The sequence below is a fragment of the Vespula pensylvanica genome, chromosome 1 (assembly GCF_014466175.1).
Source record: "Vespula pensylvanica isolate Volc-1 chromosome 1, ASM1446617v1, whole genome shotgun sequence".
In the NCBI taxonomy this organism is placed as follows: domain Eukaryota; kingdom Metazoa; phylum Arthropoda; class Insecta; order Hymenoptera; family Vespidae; genus Vespula; species Vespula pensylvanica.
The window spans coordinates 17,162,149-17,184,716 of record NC_057685.1 but is presented as its reverse complement, the minus strand read 5'-3'; the positions used below and the strand labels follow the sequence as shown (position 1 = coordinate 17,184,716).

At 30.5% G+C, this 22,568-nt stretch overlaps 2 protein-coding genes across 2 annotated transcripts; one reads left to right on the top strand and one right to left on the bottom strand.

The window, feature by feature from the left end:
- Nucleotides 1-1,920: 1,920 nt before the first annotated feature.
- Nucleotides 1,921-18,481, bottom strand: LOC122626931 (pyruvate dehydrogenase (acetyl-transferring) kinase, mitochondrial). The gene is made up of 7 exons (XM_043807578.1): nt 18,189-18,481; nt 5,156-5,363; nt 4,871-5,055; nt 4,623-4,787; nt 4,217-4,395; nt 3,904-4,128; nt 1,921-3,812 (listed from the first exon to the last, which is right to left on the bottom strand). The coding sequence occupies exons 1-7, from the start codon at nt 18,289-18,291 to the stop codon at nt 3,624-3,626; spliced, it is 1,254 nt and encodes a 417-aa protein (XP_043663513.1). The 5' UTR covers nt 18,292-18,481; the 3' UTR covers nt 1,921-3,623.
- A 1,004-nt stretch (nt 18,482-19,485) lies between these two features.
- Nucleotides 19,486-22,478, top strand: LOC122626989 (protein CDV3 homolog). Its single transcript, XM_043807713.1, has 4 exons — nt 19,486-19,791; nt 19,863-20,243; nt 20,896-21,320; nt 21,812-22,478. The coding sequence occupies exons 2-4, from the start codon at nt 20,067-20,069 to the stop codon at nt 21,948-21,950; spliced, it is 741 nt and encodes a 246-aa protein (XP_043663648.1). The 5' UTR covers nt 19,486-19,791; nt 19,863-20,066; the 3' UTR covers nt 21,951-22,478.
- Nucleotides 22,479-22,568: the final 90 nt, after the last annotated feature.

Below are 22,568 nucleotides of genomic sequence, written 5' to 3'. Positions count from 1 at the left end.
AATTTATATATTGTGTCAAAACCATGGTTATATAATTTTAAAACAACGCGAATATCTCGTATTATGTATTAACGTTGAATACAAGTGCAATTTTCTGATACTTTAATCGTGTAATTTTCTCCCATTTTTTTTTTTTCTTTTTTGTATGATTTATTTGTAAGCGTTTCTCAATCGTCTGTCTAAAATATTGCATCGAAAGAATGCCGATAAAAAAGAGGAAAAAAAAATGAAAAAAAGAATATGACACATTTGTGATATGAAGAAAAATTAATTAAAAAGTAGACGCGTTGTTTTGATCTGTAGTAGTGATTTATGCATGTCCCGATTAAATCACAGACCAAAGAAAAGAAAGAAAGAAAGAAAGAAAGAAAGAAAGAACGATAAAAAAAAAATAATAATGAAAACTGTGATTTATCATTTGGAATCAAGAAAATTTTACAATCTGTAGAATGTATGTCAATGAATTGTGGGGTATAGTACCACTGCCATATGCTGTATATGTATACTATAGCATAGATAACAAGTAGTATCTTCATTGAACTTTAAATATTACTCTCTTTTTTGCAAACGCCTGGTCATGTTCTTTAAGATCACAAATTGCAAACAGTGGATGAATACATATATATATATATATACATATATATATATATGTATATATGTATATATGTATATATGTATATATATTAAACTTTTAATGTTAAAAAAAAAGGAAAGAAAAAAAGATAAAAGAAAAAAAAAACTATTGACGATTCCATGCTAATTTTTTCCTGATCACTCAAATGCTTGATAGCTGTGTAAAATGTCATTATAAAAATGTATTTAATTTTCATACGACAACAATAACAAGAACAACAACAAATAACAACAAAACATGCAATCTTAAAAATACCTCTTGAACTTGTACGTATGAAGATAATAAATAATAAACAAGATTGTATTTTTGGAGTTAAAAAATGACGAATCGTGTACTCTTTTTGGATATAGAGAAACTGCTAATAAATATTGTGATAAATTAAATGCGAGTGATATACATAGATGTAGTTTCATATATGAAGTTACAGTAACATACATATTTCCTTGTTATCGACAACAAAATACTTTTGTAGTGCCAAATTTAAAGGGGGAAAAAAAAAACAAAAAAAGAGAGAGAGAGAGAGAAAAGAAAAAAAGAAATATTCGAAACATTAAAGATTTTGTTAATTGCATCTACGAAACATCTTTAATTTCTTTTCTATATTTTTCTAAATTTCTATATTTTTTTTCTTTTCTTTTTTTTTTTTTTTGGTCCATACTTGACGTTTTTTTTTAATTTATTAACTAAGATTTTTTGCTGTTGGAATAATTTGTTCTTTTTTTGTTTTTTTTTTTTTTTTATTATTTTTATTAAATCATTATAATAACAATATATCGAAAGATAAGGCAAACAATTTTTTAAAAGAAATCTTGATGTGTGCAGTGGCACTTGTATGTATATATAAATATAGTTTGTTATTTCTTATATATATATATATATATATATATATATATATATATAATTGCAAATAGAAAGCAAACGATAATCAAGTCGTATTGTTTATGTAAAAAAAAAGAAAGAAAGAAAGAAAAAAACAATGCCGAAACACCTGTACGCATAAATCAAGACAGGTATGTATATAGGAAACATAATTATTTTATAAAATCAAATATTGTTATATCACTAAAATGTACTTTTTATTATTCAAAATGAGAAAAAGATGTACGAGTATATATATATAGAGGAAATTTATTATTTTCAATCTTGTTATGCATGGCCAAGAACACGTAATAAAAATGCAGCGACGTATAATTCATTCGTTTAATTACTTACCAACGATCAGAAGCCAATCCACGTCAAAGTCTATAGTATCCCGTAAAAATTATAAAACCAAAAAAAAAAAAGGATCTATTATAATTTCTTTATTAACAATGTTTTACAATATCATGCTACACGCATGAAGATCTCTATATGGTTTGTCGTAATAAGTACTATAATCTATGACAATTTTATAATTCATTATTACAATAATTATAATCTATTATATATATATACATATACAAAACACGGTATTTTTGTGAGGTTATCTCCCAAATTATATATTAAAAAAAAAAAAAAAAAAAAAGAAAGAAAAGAAAAGAAAAAGGAAAACAAAAATAAGAAACCAATTTGAAAATTACAAACGTACACCATCTCGCTTAATTTCGCACTATATAAATTAAATAGACATTTTTTTCTCTTCCCATGAGTACGCTGTAATAATAAACTTTAAAACGAAAATAAAAATAAAAATTACGATTTAAAAAAAAGAAGAACAAGGAAATAGAATAACGTAAAAATTTACTAGTAAATTCTTTTGGTATTACCACGCACGTTACTCCACTTCCGAAAGAAACAAAAAAAAAAAAAAAAAAAGAAAGAAAGATCGATATGATATGATATTTAACAAAGAAATGATGGATCTCTCTGGAATATTATGCTTGTATTTTTTATGCCAAGTAATAGTTAAAAAACTACAGTCCTGTATTTACTTTCGGAATCTTACAAGAACGAAGTTTATCGCATTAAAAAAACGATAGTTTCTGCAATTTCTTGAAGAGCTTCCTTCTTATAAAATGTCATTATTAAAAATTGAGGTATCATTGAGAAGATTCAATGTTTCATCTTTTATTATCAGATGAATTATTCTACTATAGAAAATACTTTCTGTGTGGGAGACTTAAAGCGACTCTCTTCGACTTCTTTCGAAGTATATACTCGCATACACGTAAAATTATAATTTTAATATTATTACATACGATATTAGTATCATAGTACTAATACAGTATCAACAATTAACAAGTTTTAGCCGTCTAACAGTTAAAAATTAAAATTGCCTACTACATCACAGTCTGCGTTTTGTGGTTATTCTTATAGAATCCACAAAAGTAATGGGTCCTAATATTCATCAATGCCGTTCAAAAATTAATCTTTTTGTAATAAAAAAGAAAAAAAAAAATGCATTCTAAATCATAAAAATGCTTAATACGTCATTGTTATTAAATTAAGAAGAGGACAAAAATGATCGAGTAAGCAAAAATTATATTTAACTAAGTATACCAGTCGCTCTTATTTTTTGCTCACTATGCGATCCATCGATGACAATGATTATTCAAAATTGTTAAAAGAATAAATAAAAGTCAGTTGGATACTCTCCGAAATAAGAGTGTGCAGGTCGAATAACAAGAATCAATTGGCAGATCTGTCACTTTGACTTGATATGTAACATCTCGTGATTGCGATACGTAATGCGAGACGTAAAAATCAAAAATTTTTTTTTTAATTTATACCGTGACTTCATTTTTCACAGGGACTAAGATAAACTATCGCGATAACGTCAAATGCAGAACTAGTATCAAAGATTTTGATATCAGATCGCTAATATTTATACCGCAACTATTGACATTTTTCTTGTCGAAGCTCATTTCGAGGTATCTAACTGAGTGAAAATATAAACGAGGACTCTACGCATCCATAGTACGAAAATTAATTCGAATAAATCGTTAAACTTTTTATCAACTTGTTTGTTTGTTGTTTTTTTTTTCTCTTTTTAAAATGAGATAAAATTTCGTTAGCAATGACCGACCTCCATACCGTGAGGTAATCTATGTCCTTGAGTGTAACTCATTCTGAGTTGTCTAGTGGCCATACCACCACCACATTGGCTGCTCCAATCAGCCGTAGGAACTGGCGTACGATAAAACTTCGAGGAAGTCTTATTGAATATAGGTAACAACTCGTTTGCCTCATTCGAAAGAGCCTGTGAAATAGAGAGAATACAAAATCAATAAGCTCGTTCGTTCGCATACATAGACATTCTTTTCATTCTTCTCGTCTAGAAAAATACTTACCTTCAGATAAATGATCGCATCAGTCCCGTAACCTTCGCAGCTGAGCAAAACGATGTCACCATGAAAATACCTAGCGTATAAACGAGATAGCGGAAGACCATAACCATAACCAGCGAGAGGGACAGTATGTGCATCCGACTTGCTTGGCTGAGGCGCGGTACTATACATGTACTTAAAAAGATGATCCATATGCGAACGAGGTATGCCACCGCCACGGTCAGATATCTAATAAAATTCGACAGTGAACTAACCGATTTTTCCGAATCTCCATTCTTTTTCATAGTTATCAACTATCTCTCCTAACACTAATCACCTTCACGCATATATCCTCTTTTCCACGTACAACCGTCACATCGATCGGCGGATAATTGTCTGATTCCGATCCGTGATATTCCATAATTGCTCTCATACTATTCTTGAATAGTTCGAAGAGCATGTGATACAAATGACTTGGTACATAAACGATTCGTATTTCGTTACCTCGTTCGAGTTCTGAAAAAAGAAACAGAAAGAATGATGTAGCGCGTAACGTTAACGATCGGAATAATTCTTATCTGTTTACTTTTATACGTTAGAAAGTTCTATTTCGTAATCATCATATCTGTTTCTGTTATCATTATCTCGAGAAAACTTTATTATACCTATTTCAAAAAGTAATTAAATTATTCCGATTCACTCGCTAATGTTATTCTAGAACAATCAACATTTTTCAAACTTGCCATTATGTTGTTTCACGTTTATTGCCGGACTAGCCAGATAATATTGATCGCATAGAAACTGTGCATTCTCGTAGGCGTCTTTGATAACACTGATAACATCACACGAAGGGTCTATACATCCTATGTGTCTGCTGTGACCGTTCAACAATCCACCAAAAAGGAGCGCTGAAATGAAAGAGTAAGTTACATTGATATTTCATTTCCGTGATAACGAAACAACATCAAATAGAAATGTTCAATAAGCATACTGTGTTGATTGATGAGCATACGAATAGAAATTCGTGACATGAAAAATCTGTCGAGGAAATACTGGATACTGTTCTCTGTTTGAACATCGACTTCGTAAGAATCCTTCAACTCAAGAACACCCTGGGACATCGTTTGAACAACGTCGCTGTGCCTGTTTCGGATTTTGATCAAAGCTTGACAAAATCTATAAACAAGTAAAAACAAAGGAACAACCAACGAATTGAGAATCGAAATGATAAATGAAGATTGATATTTTCTAATGAAATCGACAAGAATCTACTCACTTATCCAAAGTACTGTCGTTAACTTCAGACTTCTCAAAGTGTATAATTTCCTCAAAGGAAGTGGCATATAAATTATTGACTATGACGACACTAGGCGTTTTCAATAAATTATCGGGTAATAAATGGATTTCTTTCATGATATTGGCGAGTCGTACTGGTAGCTCCTTCCTTAAGAATATAAAAGACTTCCTTTCGCATGCGCTTAGTCCTGAAAAAAGAAAGAAACGTGAATAAACAAAATTGATTAAATCTTTCCTTCGATTCATTCGCATTCTGAAAATCTTTCCTTTGCAATTATTTTTATTCTTCGTTTCAATTGGATTATCAAATTAGGTATCAAAGTTACATGCGAAAACAATAATAAATTTCAATATTTATCTTTTATTTGTTCACGTGGTAAACACGTAAACATAGATCTTTTGTTAACGGCAAAATGCAATTTCGCAAGAGAATAAAAACAAATATGCTTTTGATGTTATCGCATGTTACAACGATTGCTACTTTATATTTTCTCTGAAAGAGAAAAGACGATAATTAACGTAAACGATTAGATCGTAAAAATAACATTAGTATTAAGCGGTTACAAAAATTCTCGGCGCCGAGAAATTTATTTGTTTTGGAAATTTCTTTCAGGAGAGAGTAAAAATAAATTGAGAAACTAATAATACCACCAAATTTTACTCGATGATAACTTACAAAACATGTTTTCAACCTCTGCACGAAAATCCAAGCAGTATCCTATTTTTCCGAATGGAAGTATAAAATTATTAAAATTTCATTAAAATTCCATAAAATAATGTTGTATCGATTCATTTTTTTTTCTTTTTAATTAATAATGGAATTTATAATATTCCTATTTTTTTTTTTTGTCAATATTTTTAAGTCTAAATTTTGGTATAGATATTCTTTTTCAAATCGATCAGATTTTCTTCGTTCTCACAAATACAAACATTTATTTTATGATACAGTATTGCAGTTATAATAATCTACTATTGCTATAGGAAATTAGGACACTTCCCATGAAGATCAAATCGGTACAGAAGCAGATTGTAAATTACAGAGCCTATATATAAACAAGTTGAAGAGAAAAAAATTTTTTTATACAAATAAAACATCAAGTAACAATGTGAAATTATTAAGTTTTCGATTTATTTTATTCCTATCTTGAAAAAAAAATTTTCAACGTACAATTTTTTTGCACGGAGAATTTACGTAATCCCTTAAAAAAATATACTATAATTCATATCATGAATCATAAATAAGTTTGTTGAAATGTTGAGACAATTAAACAAAATTTTTAATCCGATCCTTTACTTTAAGTTCATAATAAATAATATATAATGCGCAACGATATTATGAGCTTCAATTAGTATGTGTATATCTTGACTGGATTCTATATACAATAGATAAGAACTGTATCATGAATACCAGGCATCGTTATCTATAGCAATTATAACATGGACGTACACACACTTATACAGGGATTTTGGGTCGATCGAAAACGTCAATACATTTCGATATCGTACAAAATAAGACACGTATCACGAGACAGCTGTTAGATTTATCAGTTTGTGACTACTTTTCATCGAAAGATTTCGTAATATATTTTTTTATTATTAATCAATATCAAAAATATTGCATTGCATTTATCAAATATTACGTCTAACTACGTATTTATATCTGACACACACATATATATATATATATATATATATATATATATTTAATAATTTACTTCAATTTACGTATCGTACACAGATATTTCACATGTATTAACGTATATATGTATTTATTAGAAAACATATATAATATTTACTTGATTCGTACGAGTCTCACTTGTTGAAGGTTAGTAAAAGTCCTTTAGCGATAGAGAAAATCACATTGAGAAGGATCGATTTATTGTACGAACGGTACGTACATATATACAAGTATTACATAGTTATATACAGTAAGGAAGCTTCTTTGGTAGCTACTTGCTCTGACCTAGTTGATGACGTCTCGTTGCAATAGCTCATTCAACAAACATTTGTGTATCGCATCGCGTCGTAGGAAGCGTATTTGCGATTTGAAGCGTGAGAAATGAATAGTTAGCTTCGTTTAGAACGTTTAAAAATAACAAAGAGGAAAATAATTCTTGGAACGTTTTGATGGAGCTCGTATTTTATTGTAAATTAAAAAAAAAAAAAAAAAAAAACAACAGAGAAAGAAAACGAATGTATCTCTTACAAAACGTATGAATGGTATATAGAATATTTTTGTTAATAGAACATTGATAACATTTCTATGAAATTCATGTTATTCGCTGTCCCAACCTAAACTATTCTAACCAAGAACTATATTAAACCACATACACCTCTATTATGTACATCATACAATGTGGTGGCGCACTTATGTACGTCCAACAATACTCTGCTAGCCATCACCGTTTAATTGGATTAAATTATCCACGTGTTACGTTCATACATCGGTGATGATGCTGTAGTAATTCGTATAACACGATTACTTTATCATGGAAATTGCAATTTCACGTATAAAATATTTTCAACTCTCGTGACGTCTAAATCGAGGTGTGTTTTTCTTTCTTTCTTTTTTTCTCGTTTTATTATTATTTTTTTTATTTTTATCCACACAAAAAACAAAAAAAAAAAAACAAAAAAGAAAAAAATTTTCTATTTTTCCCAACGAATTTTATTAATTATTTACGAACAATTCGTCGTTCTATAGAGAATATAAAATATTCTATAAAATATTCTATGGAATATTCTATAAAAAAATATCCATCGTATATATCAAAAAGAAGCTTCAACGTTCGAGAAGTATCTTCGAAAAAATATCAAGGTGAGCTTTATTCATTGTCAAATGTAATCGAATGAGTCAATGAGAAATTGGCGTGAAATTACAATCTGACCTTATCTACTCGTTCACAGCTTTGAACTTTAAGGATAAGCCTATATACGCGCGCGCGCGCGTGTGTATGTGCGTGTAGGTGTACATGGACGTGATAGAGAGAAAGAGTGAGAGAATTAAATTCAATATAAAATATCGTTTCAATAGACGTATAGAAAACGAATGCGAGACATTCGTCACGTCCGTAATGAAATGAAAATTTTTTTAAGTGTCTCAATGATATCATCAAAACATTCTATATATAGATATATTTATGTATATGTGTGTGTGTGTGTGTGTGTGTGTGTGTGTATAACACAAAGAATAAATTGTAATTGATGATAATATATATTTACAAATTATTAATTTATTCTATTGTAAAAGATTTCATTAACTAAAACGGTATTGGAACTTCCTGTAATTTTCATTTGAATTATATTGTAGATTATCATTGCAAAGAGAACTTGTACGCACAGTGACAATTCTTTATATATATATATATACACACAATTTACATACACACACACATATATATGATAGACGATAGGAGGATTATACCCGATTGCAAAGTTGTATGATGACATGAAAGACATAGAGTGGGACGTTTCAATTTCGCATTCACTTTGACGACAATTTCGTTGAACTAAAACTAGTTTTCTTCCGTCCTCATTGCTTTCAAATTCCACGTGTATTTTCTAGTTCATTCGAAATTCATTCATCAAATACACATTTATGTAATCATATTTAGTGATTACGTATTGATATTGATCTATATAATACGATTGAAATATATATGATTTGAACACAATTTTATATTCGGTTTATATCTGATTAATACATACTCCTCGTTAAATATACATACATACATACATATATGTGTGTATATATATATATATATATATATATATATATATTTCTCTATCTCTCAATGAATCGGATTCCATAAAGCATCTTATGAATGTAAATGATCATATTGACGTAAATTGGAATTTAGAAATGTGTTTTTAAATTAATAAATATAACACGAATTAAAATTTATTAGGATATTAAAATTTCATATGTGATTATCTTATACATATTTATCATTATTAAAAATTATTTTGTTTTAAATTTCGAATCTCTCTCTCTCTCTCTCTCTCTCTCTCTCTCTCTCTCTTTCTCTGTCTCTCTCTTTTTATTTCAATGAATCAGATTCGATTATACAACTAATGAATGTAAATAATTAGACTAAAAAAAATGTGTTTTTTTTATTCATATCATACGTATACGGGTTAATAATTATAAGTTCCAAAGGCATCGCGTGACGCGACACGTTTACTTTGTAAACAAGAAAATTATAGTCGGCGAGCCTTCCAATCTTTCGGACTTTGCTCGTGCCTTTTCGCACACGTCCAAATTTATCTCGCCAAACCAAGAGTAGTCACTTTTATACCAAACGTCCGTTCGTACGTTGCCAATTATACTTCGAACCAGCCAAAATATGATATGAATGTTCGATACTGCATATTCGGTTACAATAATCGTCAGAAATAATTTATACTCGTCATTTTTCGATCTGTTTCGGCGAAATACAAAATTTCAATTATAAATTTGCTTATTAAATTTGATCGATCATAATAAAATAATAAAATTGAATAAATTAATGAAATAATTATATTATAAATAGCGATAAACTATTATAAAAATAGTTAATTATTATGAAATATTATTATTATAAAAATTATTACAAATTATTTTACATGCGTTTGTACGCATCATAAAAATATACTAGATCGATAAACATATGAATAAAGTATTTAAACCAATAGCATTTTATTCGAGAATAAATTCGAACACTACGATCTCGTATATATGACCGTCAAATATCTATTAAAATTGTCGGAAGAACTCAATCTATTAGTGATTCAATGGAAATACACATATTCGCTATATATATTGATTTATTGTGCAAAAAAAAGAAAGAAAGAAAAACGAAAAAAGAAATTACAAATGATTAGTATTAATTTACTCTTTTTTTATCGTGATACGAAAACACTCGGTGTCTGAAGTAACTAGCTCGTTACAGTCTCTTCATTCGGAGAGGTGCTTCAGTCTTTTGAAAGAAACAAAGACAGAATGATATATCGTAAATATTAGGCCGATGCAAAAATAATTGCGATTTTTATCATTTCATTCGATACGTAAAAACAATAATTATTTTAAATTAACGAATAATTTATTATTTTTATAATCAATAAAAAAAAATTAAAAAGAAAGAACGGAAAATTGATACAATCGAGTATTTAATTTAAAATTTATCGTTCTATCAGAAAATAAATTACTAGTATTAAAAGAACCTATCGAAACTGATCGATGATTTCGAAATCGTTTATAGAACAAGTATGTACGAGGATAATTAATGTGCCAAATGCAATATATCGATTGGAACTTGGTTCGAATAGATGAATTATAAAGGATATCGATTTTGAACGTGTAAGTTAACTCTCAGTCTAGAGAAATCTCGGTTGAAATGTTATCTGCGAAAATTCTTTCATTGAATAATTAACGAAGAGATATCTTTAGTATATCTATTTAAAAATTGAACGATATCTAATATTGAAAGGAATTCGATGAAGCTGATAAAATGAATTTTTCGATGTTAAATGGAAAAGAAAAGAGAAGAAAAGAAAACGCAAAGAAAGAGAAAAAGTGAAGAAAAAAAGAAAACGAAATATTTAATAATTAAAATATAAAAAAAACGTCGACAAAATGACGATAATGAAAATAAACAGAGTGCACGGTTAGATCAATGTGAGTGATGACGAACAGTTTATTAGAAAATATCGATAACATCGAATGTTTTCTCCTTTATGAAACGCTTTAAATGAAAATATGAAGAAACATGAAGAAGCTTTTAAGTGTGATAAAAATAGAACTATATCTTTTCCATTTTCTTATTTAAAATTCTAGAAAAAGATATAAAAAAGAAATTTAAAAAATAAAAAAAAAAAAAAGGAAATAAAGAGAAATAGCTTCTTTCAAAACGTGAACGATCTAATGCAGTTATATAAATAAGACGCACCGAACCGTATAATGGTGTTTAAAAGGATCGTAAATTTAATGCAATGACTTTTCTTATTAACTTTCGTAACATGGAAAAAATAAAAGAAGATTAACGTAGTAATTTAAAAGAGACATAAACAAATTTAATAAATGCTTGGATTAATATGCTATTTATTAATATGCTATTTATAAATGGCATATATTAATAAATTTCTATTTTGTTAAATAAAAATTTTCTTTCTTACTTTTAAAATTAATCATACTCCTTTATATAATATCTCTTTTATACAAGGAGAAGGTATAAAGTTCTTAGATGATTTTAAAGAATCAATTAATCTTTTCCGCGAATCTATAGACCAACTTTTATTTTTGTTTTTTTTTTTTTCCAGACCGTAAAACTACAAGACTAAACTACTTTTGATTCATCCTGTACGGCATCACGTTTTTATTTTTTTTTAATCATTTTAATAAATTATATTATCAGTTGATAACAATTATTATTTATAATCGTCTAAATATCATCTTAGTACTATTGAATACTATTTAACTTCTCTTTTCATGTTGCGCAAGTCTACCGACCTTGCCGACTTCGCGATGATTTCAAGCTTTTATCACTAGAATCACGAGAAATCCGAACGTCTTCGAACGTTCAAACTTCTCGAAGAGTCGATAAGCGCAAAATTATCTCTAACATTTTTATTAAAATACAAAAGATCGAAAAGTCAGAAGTTGAACTACTTTCTTTATTGATTGGATTTTTTTTTTTATGAAACATGTCAAACAGAGTCACGTTAAATGTTTCGAGAGAGAGAGAGAGAGAGAGAGAGAGAGAGAGATTACTTATATAAAAAAAAAGAAAAATTATTTATATTACAAAATAATATATTAAATTATATATTAAAAATACTGTTTCGACATAATAAAAAAAAAAAAAAGTAGAAAGAAAGAAATAAACGAAATCAATTCGAATTGAATCTATGAAATAACTCGTAATAATTTATACCCTCGTCAGAACGAACATAATCGATGATAAAGACATTACATTCAGTAAGAAAAGTAGTTGAAATAAGGTAGATAAGTTCGAAGCGAGATGAGAATCTTTGTCGAGTTCGTAAACCGGATCGGTAGGTAGACGTTAACAGGTAGAAAATTAGCACAAAAACGTAATGGCAGCTGCGTTCAAATAGAATAGAGGAAGAACACGGTAAAAGAACGTGGGGACTGGTCTATCACGATGATTTTCTTGTTTTTCAAACGTTTTTTTTTTTTCTTTTTTTTTTTTAGATCGAAATAAATCGGTTAGAGGTGACTGTTTATTGAAAGCTTTTACGAAATGGTAATATCTTTTGCACGACGTGACGCGCGCGACGTGCGTGAAATCATGTATGCACGTTTCGACATACACGTGTACATTGAATAAGAAAATGAAATAAACCGAGAGAATTAAAGTTTATTTTATTATTTTTAACGTTCGAGAGATTGAATTCGAATATAGTAGTTAAAAATACAAAAGAATATTTTCCGTGCAATTAGTTAGGACAACAAAAGAAACTAAATCCCAGGACGATTTCATTTTCACTTTAATTAAAGCGAAAAGTGGACGTACATATATACGTACGTGTATACATATATATGTATGTATGTATGTATGTATGTATGTACGTATGTATATGTACATAGGTAGGTACATCCGCTCTAGGAGGGTGACCAGGAATAGCTACGTCCTTTCGCTAGGTCGCTTCATGGTAAAGTAAAGTCACTTGCGTTGAAAAGAACTCGAATTATTTTCGTAGAGGTTTATTAAAACACAGGATGATCGAGAGAATAACCAGTTAATTTTCTTCTGTAAATAGATGTGTGTGTGTGTGTGTGTGTGTATATATATACGTATGTATTTCAAAATGTATATCGAACGATAGAAGCGATCAACTGGATCAATAATATAGGTAGAAATGATCGATTATCTATCATATCCGTTACAATTGTGTGTTAATATGATTGTTATATTAATCAAATATTAGTCATAATTCTATATTAATTATATTAATTTTCTTAATATACCGACATAAATAAACACCTTGTATAAATATTGTTTTATTCATTATTTTATATATACAAGGATTAATAATACAAGAAAATATTAAATACAAAAATACATAATTTAACATTTATGATTTTTGGCGCAAATATGCCGTTCATTTTTATTACCTTCTTCTTGTCCCTTTTTTTTCCTCGAAAAGAGTAAGGTCACAAAAGAAAACATTTTGCAACTCCGAAGTAACTTTCCATAAAAGACAGAGAGAGACTGGGAGAGAGAAAGAGAGAATACGAGTGAAAAGAAAAAAAAAAAAACAGAAAGAAAAAGAAAATAAAGGCAAAGTTCTGGCTTATAAGAATATAGATATGCATACATAAATGAATATGCAAATGCGTATTAACTGTAATTATATGAACGTACATAAAAAATATTAGCGTGGCTCTGGAATTATCAATGTATGATAAATAATTTGAAAAAAGTTTTTTTTAATCGAACGAATAAATTACGTACGAATTTCAAAGTATTCGTAGAGAGCGTTAATATCATGGCAAACATCCAGAACGTAAAGACGAGCGATGATTACGCGCGATCTTTCGCTTCTATATTTGCAAGAGACGTCGACGTAATGCCAATGAAAACGTTAGAAAATAGGGGGATGGTACTTGAACACAGTAACACTGATTGGTTGACCCTGACCTACTACAAAATGAACAGCAAACATATTCCTGTCCTTAAACCTGAAACCTATTTCAAGGTTTCTCTTCTTTTCACGATTGAATTCCCTTCATTGTATCTTAAAACGTAAAATTTTCTATCAGATTTGAAGAAGCAATTATATATATACATATATATATATATAGTTTTTTTTCTTTTCAAATTTTCAAAGTAACACTAAGCTTTCAATCCTGAGATTTAAATGTACACTTCATCAATATTTCAAAAATTGTTTTCTTTTTATTAATTTTATTTTAAATCTAAACAAAATGAAATATCACTTCCCGATGAATATAGAACAAGGTGTTCTAGATTATATGTTTTAAATATACGTATATATTATATATAATTCGATCTTCGATGACATAATCGAAAACTTAACGTTACGTAATATTTAACTGAGAACATGATGAATTTGTGAGAAGTAATTTTTTTAATTCATTTGAATTAGCTTTTCTTTGCCTTTTTTGTTTACTTTCTAAAGTAATAATCTTTTATACGGAACTGTTGTCAGCCTTCGCATTTATCAAACGATCGACAAAGTAAAATGTTGATCATGCGGTGAACGCGACAAGGTCGAAGGTGAAACAGGATGTCTCACCAACGTGCATTGACGATGACGATTCATGCGTTTGTGTTCGGTTAGTCGGTCGGTCGCGGTTAGTCGAGCTTTGCGTAAACGGTAAAATGTTTGTACGACAAATAGATTTCTCTTTAGTACGAACAGCAAAGGTAACGTTTCTCAGCTTTATTTTAAAACCACAATGTCACGATGAGATTCGCGTTTACTCTTTGAGAAAGAATACGCAATCGATCGATATGGAATCCCAATAAAAATTGAAAAAACAAAAAAAAAAGGAAGAAAGGAATATATAAAAAAGGAATAAAAACAGTAAGTTATAGATATTTAAATGAAATTACTTGATGAGTCACAAAGTGTCCGTGTAATCATTAATAAAAATGGGTCGAGGTTTTCATCATTTAAGTCAATCTAATGTTAAAATCATTAAATATTAACGTCGCGAGTGCTAGTCACGTAATCACGAATCTCTCCTGTTATTCGATATAATCGCGAAAATATCGATATTAACTATTTCCAAACGTCACGTAAGAAGCAAGAAAGTGGCTAGTTAAATTATTAATCAATTATTACGTGGAAAGGAAAGATAGTTAAGATCAATTAAATGATAACGATCGTAATAATGTCTAAGTGTGTTTTTATTATCATTAAAACTTCTTTTTCTTTTCTTTTTTCTTTTTTCTTTTTTTTCATATATCAGCTGCGTTAGGAACGACGATACTTTTTAAGATCTCTCATAGAATAAAGAAATATTTAAGATCAATTAATAATAACAATAATAATGAAATATCAAAAAGTAAAATTTGTATCGTTGTGTGTTGAATTTTTATCAACTGTGTTACAAATAACGATGTTTTTGATACTTTTCTTAGAATTCGTAAGAACAAGATCTAAGCACGAGTTATTATAAAATATTGTTCTTTTAGATGAAAAGTAAGAAACACGATCACAAACTTCAGAGAAATATGATATCGGTCATATCGTGTGTGTATCATCTCTCACACGACGCGAGCTTCGTAATGGAAACCAGAATCATATGTCGTCGTTCATCTTCCAGTGCTTATCAGAAAGAATAGGAAAAAAAAAGAACAAAAAAAGAAAAACAATAAATATTAAAAGCCGTAAAAATGACAAATCAATATCACGGTTCGTTGATTCTTGCCTCAAGGCGAATATCTTCCAAATGAGAAGTAATATTTTAAAAAGAGATAGGTCAGTGACAAAGATTTGATGAATTAAAAGATTCGAATATAGTTTTGAATGAAATTTTATGATGATTTTCAACTATGATAAATATAACGCTGTCTAATTTTAATATGTCTTTCTATTTTTCTTTTCCTTTTTTTTTTTTCTTTTTTTTTCTTGATTTCATTAATTTTTTTTTATTTATTATTTAGAACACTACAGGCCGTATTAAATATTTATAAAAGTTTTTCAACAAACAACTAAAAGAACGTTCGATGATACAAAGTACCGCAGAGATAAGGAAATTTACAGCGTGATAAGAGTTCTTTTTTCTTCTTAACCTTCCTCTGCAAATTAGATACATACAAAATTAGATATTATTAAAATACTTTTTTTATTTTATTAATCGTTTTTGAGTTTACATATGTATACACACACATACACACACACACACACACACACACACACAAAGAGAGAGAAACAGGTAGCATCGTATTAACAATGTTTTTCAGAAAGACAAAACGTTGTTTATAACGTAACGTTAAAAAGAAATCCAACCAATTTACAAAGTACTCGCATAGAAAATATTTTCTTTATTCGAATTCTCGATGAGGATAAATAAAATTCTATTTATCGTTAATTATTCGTCGAATGTAGTCGACTTACCTAATTTATCTCGTCTATTGTAGAAGATAATTAGGTTCACACTTCCTACTTAATCTGATTTACACGTGTACATATGTACATTAGTCATTCTTATTCATTTATTTTTAACCAGTTAATTTAACGCAATCTAAAATTTGACTAAGTTAATTCTTTATTATCGTATAAAACTAAATATAAAAAAAGATGATAAGTGAAACTTTAGAAAAAAAAAAAACAGAAAAAACAAAAAAAGAATTACTAAAAGACGTTCATCGTCTTCTCAAAATAAATTATTCTCAATGTTCACGATCGATATGAATATCATCTTCGAGGAATGGCTAATACATGCGTATTAACTATGTATATGATGTTTTTTTCTTTTTCTTCTTCTTTTTATCTTAAAATAAAATTCTCGACCAGTCACTCGCGGAATTTGTAGTTTAACACGTTTCTAATATAAAATTCCTTACACGGAATAAGAGTAAAATCTCGTTTTACTATCATATTATCTCGAAAAGAAACCGGTTTAAAGATTGTTTACATCAAAAGAAATAAACATCATTGTCGTCATTGCATCTGACTATCGTCTCTCTCTCTCTCTCTCTCTCTCTCTCTCTCTCTTTCTTTCTGACACGCACACACACATTCTTTCTCTCTCTCTCTCTCTCTCTCTCTCTCTCTCTCTCTTTCTCTGTTATCCTTACTCTTTCGGTTTCTCTGGCCAAGTTATTCGCAATCGTAGCTTTAACTTTAAAATGTGTCACCATAAACATAACACAATTAATTCATATCATTCATTATAATTGTCTATATGAAACTCTGAGCCCTTCTCCACCATTTCACCCCATACGTAACGAGCAATTTTTTCCTTATATATTATCTTTTATTTTTCTTCTTTTTTTTTTTACTTATCATACACGTTTCTGCACATTCGTTCTTTTTTTTTTTTCCTTTCGTTTTTGTATTTTACTCGATTATCGTATCCGTATTATCTGTTCACACGCACGAACTCTTCCAATTTATTCTTAGATTAAAAATAATCTAAGGCTACAGATATATAGATAGATTGTGTTTCATCCGTACAAGTCTTTCGCAGTTTAACTTTAAGAGGATTTAACGAGTTTCCGCTTTACACTTTTAAACGCTTATACGTAGATACGTACAAACGTACTTACATACACTTATATAAAAGACTAGAACTATTCCATTCATATATATATATATATATATATATATATATATATATATATAGTTGTATAAAAGAAGAGAAAGTAGATATTCTGATAATACCATTCCGACATTGGATTTAGGATTTGGTCGGGTTGGAGTTTGGTTGAAGTAAGAAGGTAAAAGGTGGGGTAAAGGGTGGAGTAAGGTGGGTTAAGATAGAATGACCAGGAGAAAGGAAAGGACGGGAGGATAATATAGAAAAATAGTAGAAAGGTCGAACGTTAGCCTTTTGAGGTCGTTGTTCATGCCGACGAACTTTAAGAAATTACTAAAAAAATTTCCAACGTTAAATTGTCATTGAACGCATATAGGCAAGCATTCTTCTAGATGGACAAATTTTATAACATTTTTTGGGTACAGAAAAGATAGAATAATAATTTGAATCATTTCAGAGATAGTCGATGATGAATCTTTAAATGACGTCTCTCTCTCTCTCTCTCTCTCTCTCTCTCTCTCTCTCTCTCTCTCTTTCTCTCTCTCTCTCTCTCTATCTATCTATCTATCTATCTTTCTCAGTGCTTTGTCTGTCTGTCTATCTGTCTGTATATCTCTTTCAAAGAGGAAATGTACAAAAAGTAGTAGTAAGTATGTATGTATACATGCATTTATGTATGGTATGCATTTATGTATGTATGTATGTATATATGTATGTACGTACGTACGTGATAGTATGTACCTAAGGTAATAACGTCTAACGCAACGCAAACACTCACCGAAATCGATGAACTGCTTTATCGAAAGAGGCGAAGGGTTGAACTGCGAGTAGAAGTCTAGCATCTTGCTGATATTCCCGAAACACTTTCGTGTTAGCTTCATTTCGTTGCGCTTCGTAACACATTAACTTTATACCAGGATAAGTCGTATTTAACGTTCGTAACGTGACGCGCGCGTCGCGTTTGGACGTTGCCTCGCGCGTACACGGCCTCTTTACTCTTCTCTTCCTACAACCTCCCTCCACCCGTCCGACCACCCGTCCGCCCACCACCCCTCTTACCGCTCACTCTCACTTACTCACTTACTCACTTACTCTCTCTCTCTCTCTCTCTTTGGCTCTCACTGTCTCTCTCTTTCTCTCTCTCTCTCTCTCTCTCTCTCTCTCTCTCTTCCTCCCACGCAAATATATACGCAAATAAAAAAATTGTAATATACGTATAACAGAGCACTACACTTGTTTTTTTATTATACTATATTATATATATATGTGTGTATATACATATATATATATATATATATATTCTGTTTGTCTCTTTCTTTATGTCTCTCTCTTTCCCCTTCCCCGTCTCTTTTTCTCTCTCTATTCTTGTGTCTTATTATAATATAGTATTACATCTAATAACAATAAACGTCTCTCCTACAACGTATTATTCGTACTGAAACTAGAAGTCACAGTGGCTGCCTCTCTAGAGAGGCTTCCTACTCTCTTACGAACAAGAGTTCCCACACACGCTCCACCTTTTCTTTCTTTTCTACGTAATGTCGTCAGACCGGCTCCGACGACCAATCAGCGTTTTGATATTAGGGAACGACTAGTTCGGCGGGAAATTCAAGTCGTACGTACGAATTTTAATGAATTTTTTGTCGAATCCACTTTATTTATAGACGAAAAAAGAAAGAAAGGAAAAAGGAAATAATCTGCATTGTGAAAAAATTGATAGGTCATCGAAACATCAAAGTAATGTCGTTGAAATAATTTTGACGCGTTATTGATTTTTATTAAACGAGAGATTAAAGCATTGTGAAATTCCACAAAATTGATAAATATACCTATGTGAAAAAAGAAGAATATTTTATATAATAAACGGGGATAGATGAGGACAGAGAAGGGATGGCTTTCACACAATATCAGGACTTGGATCGAATAACGATATATTTAAATCGACTTTTAATGTAATTCTATCTGTCATGTTCCATTCTATTGCGTGTAGTGGTACGAGAGTGTCGTTCTCTTAACGCGGAAGTGACGAATACAATTAGCAATGCCATCTACCATCGACCAGGAAGAGGAATAATTAACCTCTAAGCCGTTCTCGTATTACAAGTAGAAATTTGTTGTTTAGGATCTCATATAGGAAAGAAAACGTGAATCGTGATTATTCGTAATATGTTATAAAACGAACTACGCGAAATTAAGAGGATGATTGAGTAGAACGTACGTAACGACATTTTTTAGGTTAAGTAATCCTTGTATTTTTTGTAAGGGTCTTCTGCTAGACAGACGGCGCCACATGCGGTTGGAATCGTTGAAAAGATTTTTAATATCGTACGAAAAATTTGTAAAGGGTATTAACGATAACCTCGAACGTAAAATGATATTACGTAAGTCATTCATTTATTTTTCCCGATCATTATTTGTTCGTAGAAATAATGAATATCGATCGTCGGTTTAGGTTAGAGAAAGGTAATTGACTTCGGAGTCGTTGACTGACTTCCGGTTAAGACAAGCCCATGTGGACGGCAGCAGGGGTGCCCTGAGTTCAGTACGCGTTTCGACCGTGCCTCGTGTAGTCTCTCGTTTTTGATTCCCCCTCGTTATTGTCTTTGAAATTTAACTTAAACGGTAAAAGTCTCGAAAGTACTCTCAGATATATATCATGGCGGATTTAGATGACTTCTTTGCGAAAAAGGATCGGAAGAAAGCCAAGGGTAAAAAGTTCACTACGACCGAGGAGGTAGCAAAGAAGCTGGAAGAAACGGGTAAACGTTCGGAAAAAATGAAATCAAAAGAAAAACCAATGAATCCGGAAGGCGAGGAGACTCAACAAATAGAGGTGATATTTCAATGATATTTATCGATAATATTGTAACAAATGTGTTCTCGTTTTATTCGACTTTAGACTCCCTTTATGGGAAGAACAAGGCTAAGAGGACACACTGGTCGCTGCCATGTTTGCTCGTGCAAACGTCACTTCGGCTTCTAACGAACCTGCCTATAAAATTAATTCGCTTTCTCTAAATTTTCTTTCTCGTTACGATATTATTCGTAACTAATCCTAGACGGAAGGGGCGAGATCAAATCGACGATTATATAACATTGAACGATAACGTCGAGCATAGATTTCTAAGTAAATTCAATGATTAACATTTACACTTTTCAAATCGTCGATTTTTCGATGCAAACCCGATAATTTTTTATGATCGATAATTGATATCTCTCGCTTGTTCGTGTATATTTATTTTATTCCGGTTCTTTTTTTCTCTCTTATTTTTTACTTCTACCTTTTCTTCTCTTTTTACTAATCGTTCTTGTGACATTTTATTTCTTGCATTACATACATTCACTCGTATACGCACGTGTTTTTTTTTTTTAACTCTTGCATAATATTATACATTAACATCACAATATAGCGTGTATAATTTTCTTTTAACACTTTTATATTCGTCGATGATAATATTCCTGTATAAGAAAATATTTTATTTTAGGACGAAGACGAATGGAAAGAATTCGAAGTAGAAGAGAAGAAAGATCTAAGAGGTTTGAAAATTGGAAACCTTTCAGTAAAAGAAACCATCGACGTGGAATCTGATGATGAACGAGAAACAGGCGACAATAGTTCTGACGGAGAAATTGGAGAAGGTATGGCAAAAATTGGGCCGTGGAAGAAACCAGAGGTGCCGCAACAACCAGAGGTGGTAGAAGAGGTAACGGCAACAGCAGCTGCTGCACCAGCTGCCCAAACGACATCAACGTATAGTTATGTAGCACCGCATTTGAGAAATCCTGTAGCAATGTCTGCTCCAAGACCACGAGCTAAAAACATAGCGCCTGACATTCATAGCGAAGAGTATTTTCCTACATTGAGTTCCAGACCACAGAGCAATGAATCTACCGGTCCATGGGGTCGACGGTAAAGACACATTCGTTTACTTTCTGTCTTTCTACCTTTTTGACGACGATCAATTATTTTAATTCTTTCCCATCGAAGTTCGATGAAAATCTCAACAGGATACTTTTACCGTTACTCGGAACTATGATCGTATGCTCGAATCGTATATTAAAAAAAAGTCTACTATATCTAGCTTATTTTATTGCATTGTATATACATTCTTATAGGCTTTACATATAAAACATAAATAATTGATGAATTTCACGAGACCCTTAATCCATAGGATTAATGTCTCCTGGTCATAATTTATTAAGAATACGTCATCTTTTATACTTGATCTTTTACACTTTTATACTTGAAAATAATTCCGAGTAACGGTATGTCCAAATCGTTAGAACTTTAAGAACGACGGGAAAGAATCAATTTAACATAATGAGCTATAATTCTTAATACGTAATACTTATTCCAATTATATTGAATAACGAATAATATGATAACGAATGTAACTATAGAAAACGAGAAGAAGGTACATTCGAGGAGGTTCGTAATCGTGGTGGCAGCAGATCTTACAGTATCCAGGAGACACAGGCTCAAACACCTAAACTCTCCCTTGGAAATAAATATGGTGCCCTGTCGCAAGATCAAAGCTGAAAGCACTCCTTGCGATTAGATCAGACAACGGACACGCATTGTTATATCATCGCCTCCTTTCCATTTCGTGGCCCAGCTAAGCCGCAAAACATTTCATAGGATAGAATATTATGTGTACCATAGCATGCATATATATATACATATGTATATGTATGATATATGTATATATAAATATGTACGCGCATAATGTACACCGTGTACATGTCCGTGTTTTGAAAAGCCCAGGGCAAAATTCTGATTCGACTGGTAAACAGGATTCATCGTGCTTGTGTAACAGGAGCAACTTAGGTCCTTCTAAGCATCGAACGACATTCTTACAATGAAATCGTATTTTACAAGTGAAAACTTATTTTCATACTGTGTGCTCAAATGTTAGCCTCACTTTTATATTTAATTTTATAAACTTGTAAGATTGTACTGCATCAAGAAGTATAATCGCGTCAAGATAGGAAAGAAATATAGTGCGGCGCTCAGATTCTCTCGGAGAATTTTTCTGTGAATATATATTAAATGTGGGAAATACTCTTATTAGTTCGTAACTATGTGATCTATTTGTTCTTCTTCTTCTTCTTCTTCTTCTTCTTTTTTTTGTTTTTTTTTCTGTTTCTGTTTTTTTTT